Source organism: Grammomys surdaster, unplaced genomic scaffold (assembly GCF_004785775.1).
Source record: "Grammomys surdaster isolate TR1022 unplaced genomic scaffold, NIH_TR_1.0 264, whole genome shotgun sequence".
Lineage (NCBI taxonomy): Eukaryota > Metazoa > Chordata > Mammalia > Rodentia > Muridae > Grammomys > Grammomys surdaster.
In genome coordinates, this window is record NW_021604705.1 from 6,965,362 (window position 1) to 6,986,685 (window position 21,324).

General features: G+C 37.9%; 1 protein-coding gene across 2 annotated transcripts in view; it reads left to right on the top strand.

Annotated features, from left to right (window-relative positions):
- Pclo (piccolo presynaptic cytomatrix protein) overlaps positions 1 to 20,566 on the top strand; it is a 340,751-nt gene extending 320,185 nt beyond the window's left edge. For both annotated transcript variants that reach the window (XM_028776071.1, XM_028776072.1), the window contains exons 24-26: positions 18,041 to 18,175; positions 18,578 to 18,723; positions 20,426 to 20,566. In XM_028776071.1, the coding sequence (XP_028631904.1) occupies positions 18,041 to 18,175; positions 18,578 to 18,723; positions 20,426 to 20,566 (422 nt within the window). The remainder of the gene's footprint in view (positions 1 to 18,040; positions 18,176 to 18,577; positions 18,724 to 20,425) is intronic.
- Positions 20,567 to 21,324: the final 758 nt, after the last annotated feature.

Consider the following 21,324-nt stretch of genomic DNA (forward strand, 5'->3'; position numbering starts at 1 on the left):
AGAGAGAGAGAGAGAGAGAGAGAGAGAGAGAGAGAGAGAGAGAGAGATTGTGTAAATAGCCTTGTGAGCTAATGCATTTGACTCCAGATAGCTGCCCCACAGGTTCAGGGGGATTAACTGGCTACCAAGTCACCACACATTCCTGGGAGGAGCTGACATTCTTCAGTCTCTGTCAGTTTTTACTCAGCAGGACCAAAGCATTTTCCTCACAGGAGTTTTTACTCTGCTGAATTACTATTGTCTGATTTAATTCTCCGAATGTAGCACATAATCCTCTGCATTACAAGCATATTAATTTGACCCAACATTTCCAGGGCAAGTAGCTGCCTGCTTTTCAATGACAGATCATTCGGCTGAGTGAGATGACATTCATGGACAGCCTAGGCATGCAAGCTGGTTTTGACCTATTTATTAGTCTTTTCTCTGCCCCGGAAAAGGACTTCTGGTAACATGACTATTATATAAGCTTCTTTTTTAGCATTTTATTTTACTATACATTTTTCATTTAAATATAATTACAGCTCTTTCCTTCCTCCTCTCTTTTTTTCTTCCTTTCTTTCTTCCTTCCTTTCTTTCTTTCTTCCTTTCTTTCTTTCTTTCATTCTTTCTCTTTTTCCTTCTTTCCTGCAGATCCTTCCCAGCCACTGAGTCTATCTTGTTGTTTGTGTGTATAGAGTTTCAGGGCTGACACTCAGGGGGCTAATCTCTAGGATATGCTAACTCTCCCTTCTCTCAATGGTCACCAGTTAGCAATAGTTCTTTAGAGTGTAATCCTAGGAGATTTTCCCCTTCTATATTAGCATATCTATTGATACTGTTATTGTTAAGATCTATGTTAGATTGTTTTGTGCGACAGATTTTTCCTAGGAGATGTCTTCTCACCTCAGATAGGAGTCAACAACATGCTGAGCCAGGGAGTTTACTGGGGAGGATTACAGGAATATGGGTGAGGGGCTTCTGAAGTAGGAGCAGAAATGGCTCAAAGACAATGGCCTCATCAAAGCTCACCCCAGCATGTGTGATCACCCACAAACCTGGAGCAAACTGCCCCTACTATAGGTAGCTCAAAGCTTTCAGAGTTCTTTCTAACTAACTAGAAGGCCTGAGCCGTCTAGGAAGCTCCTCTGGTCTGTGTTTTGTGTCCCATGAACATAGAACTGCATGCTCTATGCAGGTCCCTGCTTCTTCCAAGCTCCTTGTCTTGTCTCTGGTTTTTCCTGAGCTTGACTGAGACTTTTCTTTGGAGCCTGGCTTGTCTGAGGGTGACTCTCAGCAGTCTACTCTTTATATCCTCCTGGGGAGGGAGGTGACTAGTGATCCTGATAGGTTTCAGGGATGCCCTGTAGCTATTTTGAATTGTTTATGGCCAATCTCAAGAAGCTTCCTTGAAGAATGAATTCTTTCTCCTCTCTTTAGAGCATTCTGCTATTTTACAGCTTTGTAAACCTCTCACTTTAAAAACTGCTACTGTTTTACTTTTCTTTTATACCTTATGTGTTAACAACATTCCCTCCAAGATGGAAAGCTAATTAACCTTGGAGTAAACTGCTATAATGTAACAGTTTCACAGACGTCTTCCTAGTTACTGGCTCTTAGAATCTTTCCATCCCTTTTATTGTGAAATTCCTTGAGCCACCGAAGCATGAACTATGAAGTACATGTGTCCGTTGGGACATGGATATCTATGGGTTTCCAAAGACCTGTTAGTTATTGTGTATAGTTGAAATTTTCTTTGATGGACTCCATTTACTATAAGAAGCCTCTTTAATGAGAGGTGATAGCTATGCTTACCTATATATAAGATTTAGAATAACAACATGGGAGTAATAAATTCTCTGGTAAAATTTGTGGACTCAATACTCCTGATTTTGTTAGGATTCTAGAACCAAGCATGGTTTCTTCCCTATTGACTGGACCTTGATTGAATGCTACTTGCGACACCTTCATGGATACCTTACCATGCATATTGGTCATTGTTGTGGTTCACAGGTATCACAGCTGAGTAGGACTAATTGCTTCCCTCCCTCAGCAACTTGCATAGCATTTTCTGATACCATGGTAGTTAGACTATATAGGTTAGACACAGCACAAATGAGCTGAGTCCTATGTCCTAAATGTGTGTATCTTCAGAAATAGGGTCTTACCTTAAATTTTGAGAGGCAACAGATGACAATAGACACAATCTATATTGTTTAGAGAGTCACTTGGACTACCCCAACCAACTGTAAGGGCCCATGATTCTCTGAAAAAAAAGATATCTCTGACTCAAATAATATGTAAACACAAAGAGTGTTTTATTCTGCAGAAGTCCAGCATGCTGGGGTCTCTGATTACCAAGATAGGGAGAAAAGCAAGTGAGCTTGCTGGCCTGATTTAAAGTGCATTTGGGTAATTCCAGGGTAGGTGGGCTTTACCTTAGTTCTCTAGGCATTACAGAACCATTACTGGGGTGTGAAGGCTGGAAACTGTTGCTGAGGAATCCCTGGATAGGTGGCCTTTATCTTACTCTATCTCTAAGGACATTCCATTACCAGGGTGTAGGGGCTGGCTGGAAACTGCTGTCTCAGTGTCCTTGCTTCAGGCCAGGTGGTGGAGTAGTTTCTGACTAGCTGCCTGAAGCCTGGGTTTTTAGGCCTAATCTCTTGAATTGCCAGTGTGAAGCTTGTCATGGAGTCAGCCTGTCTCATCACAACCACTGTAAAAGAGATTTGTCGTGCCTGCTACTAGAGTTTTTGTTAGTCTAGGGTTCTTGTGGGAAACACTGTAAACTCTAGTGATGTGACTTCTTTTAAGATGAGTGTGTGTGTGTGTGTGTGTGTGTGTGTAGATAAATAGATAGATGTATGTTCATAAACATATACACTGTGTGTAATTTTATATAAGTATAAAATAATAAGATTTATTGGCGCTTTATCAAACAACCTTAGTATTATTGATCCTTCTCCTCTCCTTTGTCTTGACCTTCTTTCCCTGTTGTTTGAACCCCCTTCCTCCTCATTCTTCCGGATTTGAGTTCATATCAGCTGTGTCCTGTTATTTTCTCTCAGCTCTCCCACTCACCAGCTTTCAGTCATGCCCAGGCATTCTTTCCTAAAGGTTTTAGGGAGCTATTTCAAAATTTTAAACATTTAAAAAGTCATGTTCCCTTATGTCCTCAATTTTTCATCTTGTGAAATTATCTGGGTTTTGTTGTCTCATACAAGGTAATAGCTGAATTCCAATAGAAAATTTTTACTGAGATCTTGGCTATTTCTAATCACAGTAAAACGGATGCTAAGAGGCATGTGTGAATGGGCTTCTTAAAAACCATTAAAAGCTTGAGAGGAAATCCATCAGAAAAGCCGACTCTTCTTCCCTGAATTATGTTCTTTGGGACTTTGTCTCGGAAAGAAAGACGTTTAGCTTAGAATGCAGAAAGAATCTGCAGGCTTGGCCTATTTCCTCTTAAATCTGAACATGTCAAAATAATACTTGCTTATTGTATAATGTATCTATTTTGTTGAATCTGGGTTATTGCAAATAAAAGTCCTTATAACAGCTTATACAACTATTCTCCTTTAGGAAAATAAAATTAGTGAAAATATGACAAACTATCTCCTTTCTCAGTCCTCAACCTCAATACAAGAACATGCCTTAGGATCCATTTCAAAGCTTCAGTCATAGTGGCCTTTATGTCCATACCTGTGATGGTTTGTATATGCTTGGCCTGACATGGCACCATTACAAAGTGTGGTCTTGTTAGAATAGTTGTGTCACTGTGGGTATGGGCTTTAAGACCCTCACCCTAGCTGCCTGGGAGTCAGTCTTCTTCTAGCAGCCTTCAGATGAAGATGTATAACTCTCAGCTCCTCCTGCACCATGCCTGCCTGGATGTTGCCATGCTACCACCTTGCTGATAATCAACTGAACCTCTGAAACTGTTAAGGCAGCCTCAATTAAATGTTGTGTAAGCATTTGCTTGGTCATGGTGCCTGCTCACAGCAGTAAATACCCTCACTAAGACAACACCCATGAAAGGCAAAGACTCAAACATGACTAATTTTCAATAGGCTTGGAAAGAATTCCAAAGCACCTCTCAGTAATATGCTCAACACAGTTGAAAGGAAAATCCCTAAGTTTTGAATTAGACTAGATAACTAGCTTTCTTTTGATGGAGGTGGAAATGATAATTACCTCTTTAAGCCTCCAGTAATGGTTAGAGATGGTTAGAGAGGTTAGACAAATATTCTTATATACTCTAGGTGTTTTCTCTGTGGTCTAAATGACAATGATAATTAGTCTTTACACTGTAACGTTTATGGGCTAATGAACATACAAGATGCCATGAACACAGCATTGAGTGTTGCTTAGATGATTTTCAGTACCATTGCCATTCAAATAAAGGAGTCATTTATAAAAATAAATTAATATTTGTGAATAAAATGGTACATATTTATTCTATTCCCTAATCCTACTGTTTTCCAGACCAACATCCCCACAAATCTTGAGTTCCCAGTTCACCTCTATGTACACAAGAAAACATATAGCATTTCCCCTAAATCTCAAATTCCTTATCTTACACATGATTACAGAAGAGTATATACAGGACAAAAACTACTGTCACATAAAATATTTTTATCACAAATCAGTATTGATAATATGCAATAATCTAATTTATGTCTTTTGCAGTTTTGTCAGCCTAACATGTACATTCTCCATTTTTTAAACAAGAGTATCAACAAGTACTACAGATATTAGGGTATTATTACAAATAAATAAGGCATAAATTTACATGTATGTTATTTAATGATGATAGGTATTCATCATAAATAACATATTTTATTTATGTGATAACATAAAAATGTAAACTGTGAAAAAAATAGACTAAAGTCCTTGACATGATGTGAGGATGAAGGTACTTTTAGTTTTAAAATCAAACACAGTGGTGACCCTCTAGGAAATTTGTTTTGTCACATCTCCTAGAAGTTCACTAATTCTATCTTATGAATCCTGTAACTCAGTCATCAGTGGCATAATCATTGGTCAATAATCAAAGTTCTTGTTTTTAAAAACCACATTTTTACTTATTGTTTTAATATATGTAGGGCATATACCAACTCTGACGCATGCGTAGGGGTCAGAGGACATGTCTTTTCTCTTCTTTCATCATGTGGGTCACTATGATCAGACTCAGGTCCTCAGCTTGAGTAGCAGACAGCTTTATCCACTGAGCCATCTCACTAGCCACTCTGCACAAATAAATAATCTCTCACCAAAAGTCTCTTGAGACACCTTAATACATTTCAAGGATAATAGGCAATGAATTCAGTAATTTTATCCATATATACTTGAAAATGTTATAATGACTATTATTAATATTGGTTAATATTAGCAGAATTTATTTTAAAAGAATTATTTTACATTTTTAATGGCATTTATTAGTAGAAAGTATTGGGACCCAATAGTCACCCCTTGGTTATAAAGATTAAAAAAAAAAAAACCTAGATAGCAGAGATGGCTCCATATTGTAACCTTACCATGAGAAAATTGGAAATAGAACTAAATAAGCTAATTGCACTCTGCTTCCCTTTTTAAACAAACAGAAAACTAACTAGGATAAGCCTTCAGAAACATTTCATTTCTTGTATTTTGTCAAGAAATTCATACATACATACATTTATGAATGTATGTATATTGTCCAATATAGGTAAGACAACATCAAGAAAACACATCTATAAGAATTTAATTTGAATACTTTAGAGTGACTTTAATATAGCCTGTAGATAACTGTAAAACAAGGTCATGAAATTCAATGCAAGTAAGATCACCACATTTATTTTAAAATCTTGTAGCTTTTCTTGCTACTGGAATGTGTGGCGCAAAGGAAAGGCAAGTGCTAATTATAGATAATTGTTGAATTCCACAGTCTAACGGACTTTGAACTTGTTTAAAAAAAAAAAAAAAGGATGCGATTGTGATGTTGTCCTGGCAAGTAAGATTCTGGAAGTAATAGAAGGAAGAGGGTGAGTAGAATGAATTAGTAGGCTTCTTCCTAAAATGAGGGAAGGAAACCAATGATGGAAGGGGATGTCTCAGTGGGCCCATGCCAAGGCATCTCTTCCCTCTGAGGGACCAGCCACACATCAGTATAGCATAGAATAGAGTTTATTCAGGGCATGGGGAAGGGATCCAGGAGGGTAGCAGAGAGAGGTGGGGGAAGAAGAAGAAGAAGAAGAAGAGGAGGAGGAGGAGGAGGAGGAGGAGGAGGAGGAGGAGGAGGAAGAGAAGAGGCTGGCCATGACCACATGGAGAGAGGGGGAAGGGAAGGGGAAGGGGGCAGAGAGAGGTTACAGACAAGAGATCAAGAGAACAAGGGAGAGAGGAGGGGGCAAGCAGCCCCTTTTATAGTAGGCAGGCCTACCTGGCTGTTGCCAGATAACTGTGGAGGTGGAGTTTAGACAGAATACTAACATTCCCCCATTTTAGTTTAATTAAAAGAAAAATTAGAAAGAGGTGACGGCAACACAGGAATAGGGTCATCGTGGTATCTGGCTACTTCCTGCTGGCATTGGGGGTGATGTATCTCTAGGGGGAACCTAGAAGAATGGGTATGGGGGATGTCTGTCCGGTCTTAGGAGAGTTGGCTGTTTCCAGCTGTTCAGGGTCTATGGAGCCATCTGAGGATAGGTCAGAAAGGACAGGTCCAGAAGAAGCATCTGTGTGTGTGACAGGAGATGGAGCATCTGGAGGTTGCTTCTCTGGCGCTGTTCTGGATGTGCCTGGACTTGACAAGATGTAGGGAATAAGATTAAGTACATTTGGGAGAAAGAAAAATTTTCCAAGATGTACGTTTGAAAACCAGAGGGCTCCCACCCTTTGTAATAGGTAGTAAGTGGGAACTTTAGGCAGATGTACTTATCTGGATGGCATCTATTTGGTCCATGAGAGGTAGATCTGAGTGGGTTTCAGGTAGCTTATAAGTTTACAAAAGAGATAACAGCATGAGTTAACAACATGAGCAGTCTTTAAGATGAACCTTTGCTGGATCGTATAGTGGAATGTTTTGTTAGAGTTAGGCAAGTTTATAGGAACTCAGATAATATTAGGACAGTGTCATAGGAAGAAGAGGAAATATGAAGCATTTAATTGATGGCAACTGAGTTTAGGTAATGAGGTAACATTAGCTTAGCTGTCAATGTAGTCAGAAGTCTGAGAAAGAGTAAACAATAATCTACCAGCTATATATTACTTTAAAATGTGACAGAGTCCACTAGCCAACAGTTCCCGTGGTCTCCATACTCTCTTGGGTGAAGTCTGTTTGGCTTCCAAGTGTAGAAGACGCAGGACTTTTTCCACTGTGGAATGGATACGTGTGACATGAGAAATGACTTACCTCGGTTTAGCCAAGTCATTTGACTCAGGGCATCCAGTTTAGTCCACTGCATTTGTTCGCATACAATCCAGGCTGTATCTTCTAGGTATCTGGTGTCCAAATCTTCTGAAACCATCTTGGGTCAACTGTTAGAGGCTTTGGGAATTCTGTCGGCCATAAACTTAAGTATACTATCAGCAGACTTCTGACAAGATTGAGAGCCATAAGGATTGGTTGTAACTGAATAAAATTTAATAGCAGTAGTAAAAATCTATTAAAACAGAGCCTTTCCTATCCTCTCTTAAGTAACTTTGGCAGATTGTGTAGGTAGAGAAAAGCACATTTTTGTATTAGCAAAGAAACATTTGGCTAGGACCAGAATAAGAAAGCTGGTGGATCCCGTTTGCAGGTGGCAGAGACAGGGTGGGACTTCCTACTAGCAGCTCGAAGTCACAGTCCAGTGCCTCTGGTGGCTGCAGTGAGCAAGGAAAAGCAACCATGTCCCGTATTATAGCAACATTCATGTTAGTTGTTTTTGTAGCAGAAGGCACCACTAGCACTCATTTTACAGGCCCGAGCAGAGAGGGAGAGGGAGAAGAAGAGGGAGTGAGCCTCCCTCACATGCTCAGACAGCCAAGCCCTTTGCGGTTGGTTGCACACTTGGGAAAGCAAGTCTCAGAGAGGGTCCCTGGCAGGGTGCAAGAAGACCCAGAGCAGAGCTAAGAACCACAAAATGGAAGGGAGCAAGTTGGGTCCCAGATCCACTGCTTTCCAGGCAAACCGGCTGAACTAAGTGGGTCCAGGCGGCCGCAGATGATGGAGGAGGAGGGGGAGAAGCGCATGAAAGGCTGATACCTGAAAGAGACACACTGGGGACTAGAGCTGGACCCAGTGCTCCTGAGGCAGAGAGAACAGTCTGTCCAGGCCTGGCCTGGGGTACTTAGCCACGAGAAACTGTCTCGAGAGGAAGAGGGGAAATGTCTCATCGAAGGGGAGCAGTCCTAGAACGGGGTTCAGGGAAGGACAGGGTTAGCTTTGAGCTCAAGAAATCTTTCCTGGGACCATGTGGACAGTTACTCTGACCAGTGGGCGACTGGGAAGCTTACCAGTTCTAGGCTAGGCTAGTGAGCGCTGGTCTAATGGAAACCTGCAGAGTCTGCTATAGTCTCGGCACCAATAAAGTGATGGACGGGGACCAGTGATGGAAGGGAATGTCTCAGCGGGCCCATGCCGAGGCATCTCTTCCCACTGAGGGACCAGTCACATGGTACAGTGTAGAATAGAGTTTATTCAGGGCATGGAGAGGGGAGCCAGGAGGGTAGTAGAGACGCAGAGAGGGAGAGAGAGAGAGAGAGAGAGAGAGAGAGAGAGAGAGAGAGAGCAGAAGTAGAGAAGCAGAGGCCAGCCATGACCACATGGAGAGAGGGGGAAGGGAAGGAGGGAGGGGCGAGGGGACAGACAGAACCTACAGGCAAGAGAACAGAGAGCAAGAGAGTAAGAGGGTAAGAGAGCGAGGAGGGGGCAGGCAGCCCCTTTTATAGTGGGCACGCCTACCTGGCTCTTGCCAGGTAACTGTAGGGAGGAGCATACCTGGCTGTTGTCAGATAACTCTGGAGGTAGAGTTTAGACAGAATACTAATACTTCCTCTGTGATTGATTCAGTGAGGTAAAAGGGATTTCGTTTCTTTAATAATAATAATAATAATAATAATGATTGCCCCTTTTGCCCCTTTTCTCTCAACCCTCTTGGTTGTTAGCTTTTTTTTTTTTTTTTGCCATCAAATCTAGACCTCACACTAGCAAGTCACAGACCCACGATGACCCCACAATGAACCACACTGACTTGGCAAGTACAGGACCTACATGCATCTACACAGATCCTCTGTGTACCCTTATGGCTGTTAGTTTGGTGTTTTCCTGAGGCTCCCACAGTGGGAGCCAGTTTGCACTGACTCCACTGCCCGATCTAGAGAATCTGTTCCTCCTATTGGGTTGCCTTGTCCAGCCTGGGTATGAGGGTTCTTGCTTTGCCTTCTTGTATGATTTTTTTTGTCCTGTGTGGTTGTTGTCTCTTGGAGGCCTGCTCTTTGCTGCAGAAGAAGCAGAGATGGTGTGGATCTAGCAGATAGGGAAGGCAGGTGGCAGCTAGGAAGAGTGGAGGGAGGGAAAACTGTGGTTGGGTTGTATTGTATGGGAGAAGACTCTATTTTCAATAAAAATTTTAAGACATATTCTCCCTATATCAAATTCTACAGCAATTTTAGGCAATATAGATGTGGCATATATACTTATATTTTTTAAAAAATTTTAAGAAAATAATTAACTTATGTAGACATTATATTAATTCACATGTGGTTTAAACTCAATGTGGATTATGTTTTGCTGACAACTCTATGGTAAATTGTGTCTGCTAGACATAGAACATTAAAAGTGGTTTTACTTAAAATCCTATGTATAAGGTATATTCTAAATTTTTAAAAAGTTAAAATTTGTTATCTGTTATAAGACATTTAGCAAAAAAGTTTCAACTTAAAGTGCTGACATACAAACATCTCAAAGCATAATTTCCTTGTTTTGTTTTATTTATTCTAAGTGAAAAAACAAACAAACCTAATGGTAACCACAGGTTTGCTGGGTTTAAGTTGTCAGTTAATACTGGTCTGATTTTCCATTACCTCAGTAGTACTGGGAAGTAAACTCCAATACATGTGGTGCTGCACTTCATTATCCTTATCAAAGGATACTGAAAATCCATAAAATCATTTTTATCAATTAAAAGTAAAATTTGTGCCAGTCTTAGTAACACATACCTGTATGTAAAAGTAACTTTTAGTTGTCTGATGCAATTGCCGTCTTAGAGGCTTACTGGTGAATAATCTCATCTTTTCTAGTTCTTGCTGAGCTCTGGATGGCTGGTCTAATTTAGCTCTTCTGGTTCAAAGTCCTCTCTAAACTGACTGATTCAATCTGGCTTCTCTCAGTTTTTCACTGAACTTTTCTGCTTGGCCTCAAACTAACTTTGAAAATTTGTTCTAATCTTCTGGCTCCTTCTCTGGCTTCATTTGCCTCTGCTGACCTGCACAGAATTGCATGAACTCACTAACAAATGCAACTCTGGCTTCCCAATGGACTTAACTCACTCTCTCCCTGAGCTTCTCTTATAGCTCCTCTTTCCTGTGCTGTTCTCATGAGAGTTGGGTGTATTCTATCTCTGACTCACTCTGTCAAATCTTTCTCTGGTTCATCATTTTGTCTACCCCTCAATTAGATGTCACTTTCAAACATGGCTGCTTCCTTCTACAAACTAATTTCACCCTAAGAGTATGTACTAAGGACATGTCTGTATTCCAGCCTGAAGCATTAAGGGTGTATAGCAGACATGTCTCCAGATTGCACAGATCTAGGTCTCTGGATGTGATCCCTTGCCAGAGCAGCCATATTGCTGATAGAAAATTCCTCTATACCTGTATCCCAGAATTAGAGAGATATAAACACAAGTACAAAGCTGGCCTCATATACATAGTGAATTCATGACCAGTCAGGTCTACAAGAAGCCCTGCTTCAAAACATAATATAATGTAATATAATATCATATAATGTAATGAATCTCATAAAATGTAAAGAATGAAAGCTTGTTAAGTTTTATTTGAGGAATAGTGCCAACATTTTACTTAAATATTGAAATTTACAAAACAAAAAATTACATATGAAATCGATACAGAGGAAATAATAAAAGTAAATGCAATAATCACTATATGAGGAACTTTACATCACTATTGACAAGTATGAGAACATAAGTAAACATTTCCATAAAGATTGAATTTTAGGAAACATACAAAATTATTTAGGACAGAAGATATTTAGTAATTGGAAGCCCAGTACTATACATCTTAAGAAAACTCAAAGGCTTATCATATTATAAATATGAAATAGATATACAAATAGTAATATTATATAATTTTACATTGCATAAGTACATATAAGCCAGTGGGGCTTCCAGGTTTTTTTTGTGAAACATAACATATAGGTTTTTAAGTCCTGTGTTCATGAGGGATGATTTTAAGTTCCTATGTCCTTCTCCTCCACCTTCTAAGTTCTAAGATCACCTACCTCTGCTTGTGCTACCAAAGCAGGCTCAAACTAGAAACATAATGGTGTGCCTGCCAGCTCCCTATGATAAAAGATAAAATTTCTTACAAAAAAATCCACCTTAATTCTAATAAGTGTAGTAAGGGCTATTCAGTCTAATAAGAGTTTCTTGGCTTTGGATTCACTAATGAGAGGTAGGTGATAAATTAGAGTGAACACATTTCCATAACATCCACTCTAACTTTGTTAACTGGCACCTGTAATCTGTTTCACTGAGAAGTAGTGCTCATTAATAGTCTACTATATACCTTGCCTTCATTTTATAGTTTTCCCTTTTAAAAATTCTATTCTTTCATTCATTTCTTTTCCACATTAGTCACTTCCTATTTATTAAAATATTCCCAAAGACAGCTTTGCCTACAATGATCATGCATTGGAAAAAGTTGTTGAGACAAAACTAAATTTACATGAAGTTTAATTAAGTGCTGGAGATTTAGAAATTCTAACAATGTGATTTCAAAGAAATATTTTCTCAAGGACTGGAGAGGTGGCTCAGCTGTTAAGAACAGTACTACTCTGCTCCCCTGGACCTAAATTCAGTTTCCAGCACCCAATTCACAGGCCTCACAGCAGCCTGTAACTCCAGCTCCAGCATCCTTCTCCCTCTTCCGGACTACATGGGCAACTGCACTCACATATACACATACACACAAACACGTATGTATACATAGACTTAAAAATAATTAAAAAATATATCTTTAAAGATAAAATAAATAACTTCCTTAGTCAATATGCACATCACTAAGTAACTCTGCAACTTTTGCAAACATTTTCACAAAGATCCTATGTAAGTGCCTCAGAAATGTTTCTTTTGTATTTTTTGAGGTAGTCCTGGATCGTACTATTCAGACCAGGTTGGTCTTGCACATAGGGTTCTGCCTGCCTCTGCCATTCCTGTACTGGAATTAAAGGGGCCTGATACCACACCTGGCAGTTTTAGAAGATTTTCCTTGATGTTTTTGTTGTTTTGTCTATACCTTACATCTCTAACCCAAGGTGTATATGTGGACAATAACTTGAAGAGGACATTTTCTATACTTTAAGCCACGTAAAAGTTTCCCAATTGAAGCTTTCCTGATTTATAAAGTCTAGTATATGGCTAAAATAAACCACAAAATTGTTTCTGAAATCCTTTCATTCTAATACATTTTGAAGTGTAGTTTATAAATACATTTTGCAATGACATTTTGCAGTGAATATTTCCACAAATGTACCAATGTTGTGACAATCTTACTCACAAAAAGTACAAGGTGTCTATGAGGCACAGAACCCTAGACTTAATTTTTTAAGTACACAAAACACAAAATGCCATTTTCTATGAAATGGTGATTATGCCTACTATGTTTTCTTTTTGGTGTGAGATAATTGCTTGTTAATTTTAGTGGTTTATATTTACCTAAAATATAAGTTAGATATTTCAACATCTATATTAATGTGGGCACACAGATATGACAAATACACACTTCAAATACGTGTGTAACTTTTTTCAGAGAAGTGGGAAGATCACTGCATATTTTAATGAAAAGAAAAACACCTCAGAAAGTGCTAAAAATAAACTGTTGCAAATAGAGATAATTTGACAACCACACTACTTGAAACATGTTATCTAGCTAAAGATATAATAGGACCAAGTGTTGCCAAAATCAAATGAAATTATTCATTCTCTTTATAAATATTAATTTAAATGAAAAGAACATATCAATATAAAATACAGGAAAGAATTAATTTCAATAAGTATTTTATACATTAAATTACTTTTAAAACTTCACAGGTTAAGAAACTAAATTAAATAGTAAGAAATTAACCATGTATCATTTTAATCCTTTATTTCAACTTTAAATTCTACTTTTGCATGAGGGAGTCTGTTCTCTATCCACCCTTCTCCTATTATATGATTGGCTGCCTATGTTTTATCCTTTCGTTTTCATTCCTCCAGCTGTCCTCCCACTCCTCTCTATCCTTCCTCCCTCCTCCTACTCCTTCCTCCCTTCTCCCACTCTTTCCTCCCTCCTCCCACCATTCTCTCCCTCCTCTGACTCCTCCCTCCCCCTCCCATTCCTCCCTTCCTCCTCCCACTCCTTCCCTTTTTCCTACTCTTCCCTCTTTCCTTCTTTTACTTGTTCTTTTCCTTCTCCTTGCTTTATTCTCTTCTGTGGTCTTTTAACATATTAACTATTCAGTCTTAACTATTTCACGATGACTGTGTTTCTTTTATATAACAATGCAGGCTTTCACAAGACTTACTCATTCTCTGTCCATTCATTAATCATATTTCTTTTCTGTGAAGTGTAATTAAATGAGCTTGTCTAACACACAAGCTCATTAGTATTTTCAGGATTATGAGATACTGTCTTAGTGTTCTATGGCTCTGAAGAGACACCATGACCAAGGCAACACTTATAAAAGAAAGCAGTTAATTGAGATGGCTTACAGTTTCAGAGGATTAGTCCATTATGCTTATGGCAATGAACATGGGAGCATGCAGGCAGACACAGTGATGGAGAAGGGACTGTGAGTTCTACCACCAGATCTACAGGCAACAGAAAGACAGAAAGACACTAGGCCTGGCTTGAGTACTTTACAGTTCAAGGCCATGCCCTGTGACACATTTCTTCCAATAAGCCCACATTTACCCCAACAAGTTCATATCTCTCAATAGTGCCTCTCCCTGGTTATCAAGCATTCACATCTGTGAGCATATTGGGGCCATTCCTATTCAAACCACCACAGATACATTAGGTATAACTACCTTAATGGTTTTCTCTACCCATAGTATTCATTAATTTTATTTACTTTTGTTTCCAGATCTTTCTTATCTGTAATTACTTTTATTTTTCATTTTTACTTCATATATCATTTGGCCATTTTACTATTGAAACATATATTTTATATCTCTTTACCTCTGTTTGTGCCTCTTCTTTACTTTCTGACAGAGTCTCATGTATGCAAGGTTGGCTTGAGCCATGGCTTTGAACTCTTGAGCCTCTTGCCTGTAAGTTTCCAAATGCAATTATGGGCATGTGCCCAGTACTTGTTTTATTCTCTTACTGTATAAGTTCCAGGTTTGTGCTACATTGCAGAATAATTTCTTTTCTATTTTTAGTAACATTATTAGTATCTATTTGGTAAATTGACACATGAAAATTATACATATTTGTAGGCTACCATATGATGAATCAATTCATGTACACCTTGTATGGCCTTTAAATCAGGTTAAGCAGATCTGATGCCTCAAATATTTAACATTTCATTGTATGAAAATATTCAATGTTTTCTCTACATTTGGAATATTACTCTTCTAATACAATCAAAGAAGCATGGGTTTCAAAACATTAATACATGAACATTGGTTGAAAATTTTTTCCTGCCACTTAGCCCATATTCCAAAATATTGTCACACATCCTCTATGTATGTGGTGCCCTGAAACTCAAAGTTTCACCCAGATCTGGAGCAAGTGCCCACTCTGTGAAGACAGCAGACACACAAGATTTCTTTTTATCTTCACAAAAGAGTCTGCTTCAGAAGAAAAATCACTCAAAAAACTGCTTTAGGAGGACTTCAGTAAACATGTCCTTTTCTCTCTTCGGTTAGAAATGTTAAAGAGTAAGCTGGGGACTCTTTCAATAAAGTGAACCTTACCAAGTGCTTCACAAGCATCCCACAGTGAAGGATGTGAGGTGAAACTTCCAGGAAAGGAAGCAGACAGTGTGATGACTCAGGAACTTTAATTAGCAACTGTTTCCAAGTGAGAAGGTTAGGAGGCAGCAGACCATTGGCTGTTACAGTTTGAGACTAGAAAAAGAGGCTATTACCCATAAAAGTGTATTTTCCAGGGAGAAAACGCTTCAGTATCTTTAATGCAATCACTTCTGTCCACTCCTACTGACTCCAAATAGTGAGGGTCCCTTGCTTGACTATTTACTTTGAGTGAGAATTCTCTTTCCAAAGGAGGTAATCAGTGAGGGGGCATGGGGAAAACAAAGGATCATGGGAGATGCATCTGATCCAGTGGCATTATATACATGTATGAAAATGTCACAATAAAGTCCAATATCATATACCAGTTATTATATACTGGTAATAATTTTTAACTCCCCCCTCCCACACACACACATACACACAGTCTCAGGAATGGTTTGATAAATGGAGGACATCTGTCTATCTCTCTATAGCCTTGGGGACATGGATCCAGTCACTCGGTAATCAGTTTACCCACCTCTTCAGATTTCACTTCCTCTTTTGAGACTCAGATAAAGTGATCAATCCAGCAAACACAGATGTCTTCCACTCTAAAGAGATAATGTAACCTTTGTGAATCTCTTGGACGTGATATCGAGTTTCAGCTGGGGGTCACCAAGACTGTTTATCCTGGCTGCTGAGACTCAGACAACCCCAAGGTGATGAATCAAGGCTGCCAGCTCAACAGTTTAGCTAGGCTTTCCAGGGCTGGGTGTGGGCTGTGCTCATTGCTCATTCATTCAAGGCTGGGGTCTAGAATTCTCTTGTGCTGGGCAACTCTCTCTCTCTCTCTCTCTCTCTCTCTCTCTTTCATAAAGTTTATTAATGGCATGGGGAGAGGAGTTAAGAGGGTAATAGATGCAGAGAAAGGCAGAGAGAGAGAGAGAGAGAGAGAGAGAGAGAGAGAGAGAGAGAGGGAGGGAGGGAGGGAGGGAGGGAGGGAGGGAGGGAGGGAGAGAGAGAGGAGAAGTAGAGGAGCAGAGGATTAGAGGCCTGCCATGAGCACGTGGAGAGGGAGGGGATAAGGGACAAGAAGATAGAGAACCAAGCAACTCTCTCTTTTCCTTGTAAACTTCTGCATGTCTGATGTGGTTACGGATACTGTTGAGCTGGGCCTTGCTGAGACCTTTCTGAGATCTACTCCTCATTTACTTATAAATATATTGTTTTCATTCATGCCAGATGAATGATTATTTAAAATTCCTCTTTACACTTTATTTTTAAATTAGAACTGTAACACTCTAATGCTGTTAAACATAATCCATGTAAACAAGGCTCTTTTGATTTTTTAAAAAATACAAATATCTATCCTGAAAACCAATGTTTGAGAATGCATTGTGTTTAGAGATGTTCAATAAATTCCAGTGCTCTGAATGTGGAAATGAAGCTGTTACTATGGCCCTCCATGAGCAGCGCCTGGATTTTCCACATGGCAATCCTATCTGATAACATGCTGGTGTGTGTCTGTCTGTTTGTTTATTTTTAACAGAATTCCTTTCCCCTTGTATCTCAGCTAATCCCCATCCTACTTCCAGCCTTAGCTCTCTTCCAAGAGGAGTTCTGGTGTCACATTCTTTTTGAAACCATGTTACTATACTTCAGAATTGTTCTTCTTAGTCATTTACTTACCCATGGAACTATCTACTTAAATTATCTTTTCCCGCCGGGCGGTGGTGGCGCACGCCTTTAATCCCAGCACTTGGCAGGCAGAGGCAGGCGGATTTCTGAGTTCGAGGCCAGTCTGGTCTACAGAGTGAGTCCCAGGACAGCCAGAACTACACAGAGAAACCCAGTCTCGAAAAACAAAACAAAAAAACAAACAAACAAACAAAATATCTTTTCCCAATATGTGAAAAATCCTGTAAGTCTGGATTAGTGGTTATTTAAAATATATAGATTTATATTTCCTTTTTAAACATAGCTGCCAACAACATATTCTCAAACATTTGCTTTCAGGTTATATTTGTACTGTTAAAGAATCAGAAGAGTCTTGTTTAAAAAATTATATATACCAGCATTAGAAATGCAAGATTCTGATTTTAAAATGAATATGTATTAATACTTATTTATGCATTTTATACACATTGTATTCGTAGTGTTAGAAGGACACTCATTCCAAAGTAAAAAGATGAACAAGTCATGTGTCACTGGATGAGTCCATGAGTTAAGAGAAAAATGGTGGAGTCACAGCAGATTTGATGTGGCGCAGAAAATTTCTTCAATAATAAAAGCTATAATTCTAGAAGAAACTACAATGAATCTAGTCTACATTACTTATACTTTTTGCCTTATACAGTTTTTTTCATTACATATCACTATCTTCTATATTGTATAAAGAAAACAGGAAATAGAAACTATACAGTAAGATTTGGGTATGCTAGCATGTATTCATGAGAGCCTGGAGATACGCGACTGCTGGCAAACAACATACTGTATTTTAAAAGACATTTTTCCCTCTATATTGTATCAGAATTTTGTAATTTCCATGTTTGTTTTTCTTCCTACAAGGTTATCAGTTACCTCTTCAAACATAAAACTCTACAGCTGAATACCACCACGTCTACTTACAATTTCTTTTGCCTAACATGTCTAGCATGCTTTCTTACAAGTATCTTAATGATGTGATCCCATGAAGCTATTTATTCATTAAGGGTTTGAACTGTGCATTATATCCAGAACATACAATAAAGTGTTTAATACTTAATAAAAATCCAGTAAATGAACATTTGAAACAGTGATTAGCTAAACATTTAATAAGTAGAGTTAATTATTCTTCAACTTGTTTTTGTTAAATCTTCTAGCTAAAACTCAGGTAATGGGAGAAATCAAGCTCGCACTGAAAAAGGAAATGAAAACAGACGGTGAACAACTAATAGTTGAAATTCTCCAGTGCAGAAATATTACCTACAAGTTTAAGTCTCCAGATCATTTACCAGGTATGTACTTTCAAGATAATGATCAATGAAGGATATCTACTAGTTAAACATTGCAAGAAATTTTAGGTAAAATTTCTCCTGTGCATGGAATACATTAGAAAAATGTGTGAAAAATAATTTAATTTAATTTTCACTTTAAGGATAAAATCATTTTCCTAAACTTCAGCTAGATTTTTCAGCATAAAAATTAGAGTGCTACACATAATAAACAACAATTAATTTAAGTAAAACTAACCTAAATTTATAAGAAAATGATATACTTAAAATCACTTTATGTTTTCCACAACAAAATTGTATATAATTTATTATGCTTGTATAGTACATAGTGAGAACATCAGCACACAACAGAAAATGTAATGATTGATGGATTGGGTACTTAATGGGCTTATGTCTTATTTTCAGATTTATACGTGAAAATATATGTGATAAACATCTCTACCCAAAAAAAAGTTATTAAAAAGAAAACAAGGGTATGCCGGCATGATCGAGAGCCTTCCTTTAATGAAACTTTTAGATTCAGCCTAAGTCCTGCAGGTCATTCGCTTCAGGTAACTGTGTTATATATCACTGATTTACTTTTTCATTAATATTATTATACTTATTGTTAATTCAGATATTCTGTGCTTAGATACTGATCATATGCTGTATAAGAGTTAATCAGTAGAAGTATCACCACTGGAGCCCTGTGAACCCCGTTAACGCATTCACTCTACCCAGTTGCCACCAGTTCACCACTCTCTTTTGCTTCTTTGGGTGGATTGCTCTTGTTCTCATGGTCACTCTCCCTAAGTCTTTTGGTTCTCTACTTTGCTATTTACAACATTTTAGTAAGTCACCTTGTCTTCTTCTCACTGATATCTCATCTTGTTTAAATTCAACACACAGCTGCCAGAGTTATCTTTAACAAACATTACTTGGTTTCTATTAAAGCTGGTGAAATGTCATTTTCTTGTATCATTCTTGTATCATTGTATCAAGTGGGTGTTATTTACAATGAATTGATCTCAGTTCCTTGTCACTTTTCTATATTCCAGACACACCTGAGTCTTTTTAAATTACATTAAGCCTTGAGTTCCTTGCTCACATTTTCTGCCCTTTCAAAGCTTCTTTCTCATGTATCTCTATAGCCATCTTTCAATAGTCATTTTTTACCAAGAAACCTAAGTATAATCGATAACACCTTATTCATTAATTACTTCACTTATTACTCTACTAAGCAGAGTATCTCCTATTCAATAATCTGTATGTTTCCATGCTCTGCTTCTCTATGGCAAGGCTTCATTTTCATTAGCTGTTTCCAAGTACTCTAGCAGAATGACTATCACCTAACACGCCTTCAGTAGACGTGCAGGAAAAGGAAATGTGGATAGAGGAGGGTATATGGAAATATATGAAACTATTCCATGGTACGAGCACTCAATACATTCCAGTGGAGATGAATATATATTACAAATACATTAGAGTTTAGAGGCTGGAGGGATAACTCAGTGTTTAAAATGACGTACTGCTCTTCCAGAGGACCAAAATTCACCACCCAAGACCCACATCAGCTGGCTCTCAACCCCTTGTATCTTCAGCTCCAAGGGCTCTGAAATTGTCTTCAGGACTCTAGCAGACACACATACACATAAATTAAATTAAAATATGTATTTTATATACATATATTTGAAAAGATAAAGTTAAGCTTCATTGACAGAATTAGTATAAATCATTAAAAACAAAAAACTCTAAATCCTATACAAGCAAATATATCATTCAGAGATTAAATTAAGAGAGGAGAGCCACAAGAATGGAACATCAGGAGTTTTCCTGAAATTAACTTAATATAAAGATAGGGACTCGAATGATTTAAAACAATATGTGAAATCCCCAAACCTAAAACTGATAGTTATATATGAGGTTATAGATTTTAAAGAGAAACATTTTCGTCAATTTAAGCATATCTAATTAGAATGAGCATATATGATATATTATACTGTATTATATTATATATTATATTTGTCTATCCTTCAGAGTGTGTGATTTGGGGATATAGTAAAATTTAAGGAAGAATAATAAAAATGTTGATCTGAACTAACTTGTATTAATAGATATTTCAAGAATATCTCTGCTTTCTTTCAAGTATATGTAATACGTCCTTACATCTCCTTCTCTTCGTAGTTACCTTTTTTATGATAAAAACTTCTTAAAAATTGGAAAATGTTTATATGTATGTATCTATCCACATATAATTCTGACTACGTTTTCTAGATTTTACTTTTCTCCAATGGAGGAAAGTTTATGAAGAAGACTTTGATTGGAGAAGCTTGCATCTGGCTTGACAAAGTGGATCTGAGAAAAAGAATAGTCAATTGGCACAAACTGTTGGTGAGTCCTACTCAAACACACTGAAGATGTGTCTGCTCAGAGTGAGGAAGCAGAGTTCCATAGTCTCAGATCGAGACTGTAGTTGAACACTACTGTGCTGATCTATGTTTTCAGGGGCAAACATGAGATAGAAAACAAGAAGCAAATAGACGGCATTGCTGTGGAATACAAAGAGACTTTAAAAGTTCATGTGTTGAAAGCAAACTGAGGAAAACAGGCCAGAGACACTGGATTGCTCATAGCTGTGAAGAGAAACTGTGAAAGAAGATTTGATTCTTTTAAAGATAAATGTCTTTGATAAGACTGAGCTGCAACTGAGGAAAAAGCGGGGGCACAGAGGTTATTACGGTGTTGAGAGGTAGTGTGAAAGCATTGCTTATACACAAAAAAGGAACCTGATGTAATGAATCTTGATTTTCAAAAGATCAAAACTCCTTGTCTTACATTCTCATATAACTTTGTGTTTTGGAATCTGACATAAGATTCAATTCTGAGTTGTCTACAGGACCATAAGGTGACTGTGTTGGGAAATTAAGCCAGAGTTATAAACAATGGATTTTAGATTACACGGTGCATGTTTACCCTGTGTCTTCATTAGAAAGCTATACAACAGTAGGTCTGAATTCTATGTGGCAAAAGCACATCAGTTTTGATGTAATTTAAAATAGTGAAGAGTGAAGATAATAGTAGGTTAAAATGAAATTGTATTTATCTAGAAATAAAACAAAAATTAGAGACTGAATTTTAAAGAAGAATGTTAACCCACAAAATATGTACATTGG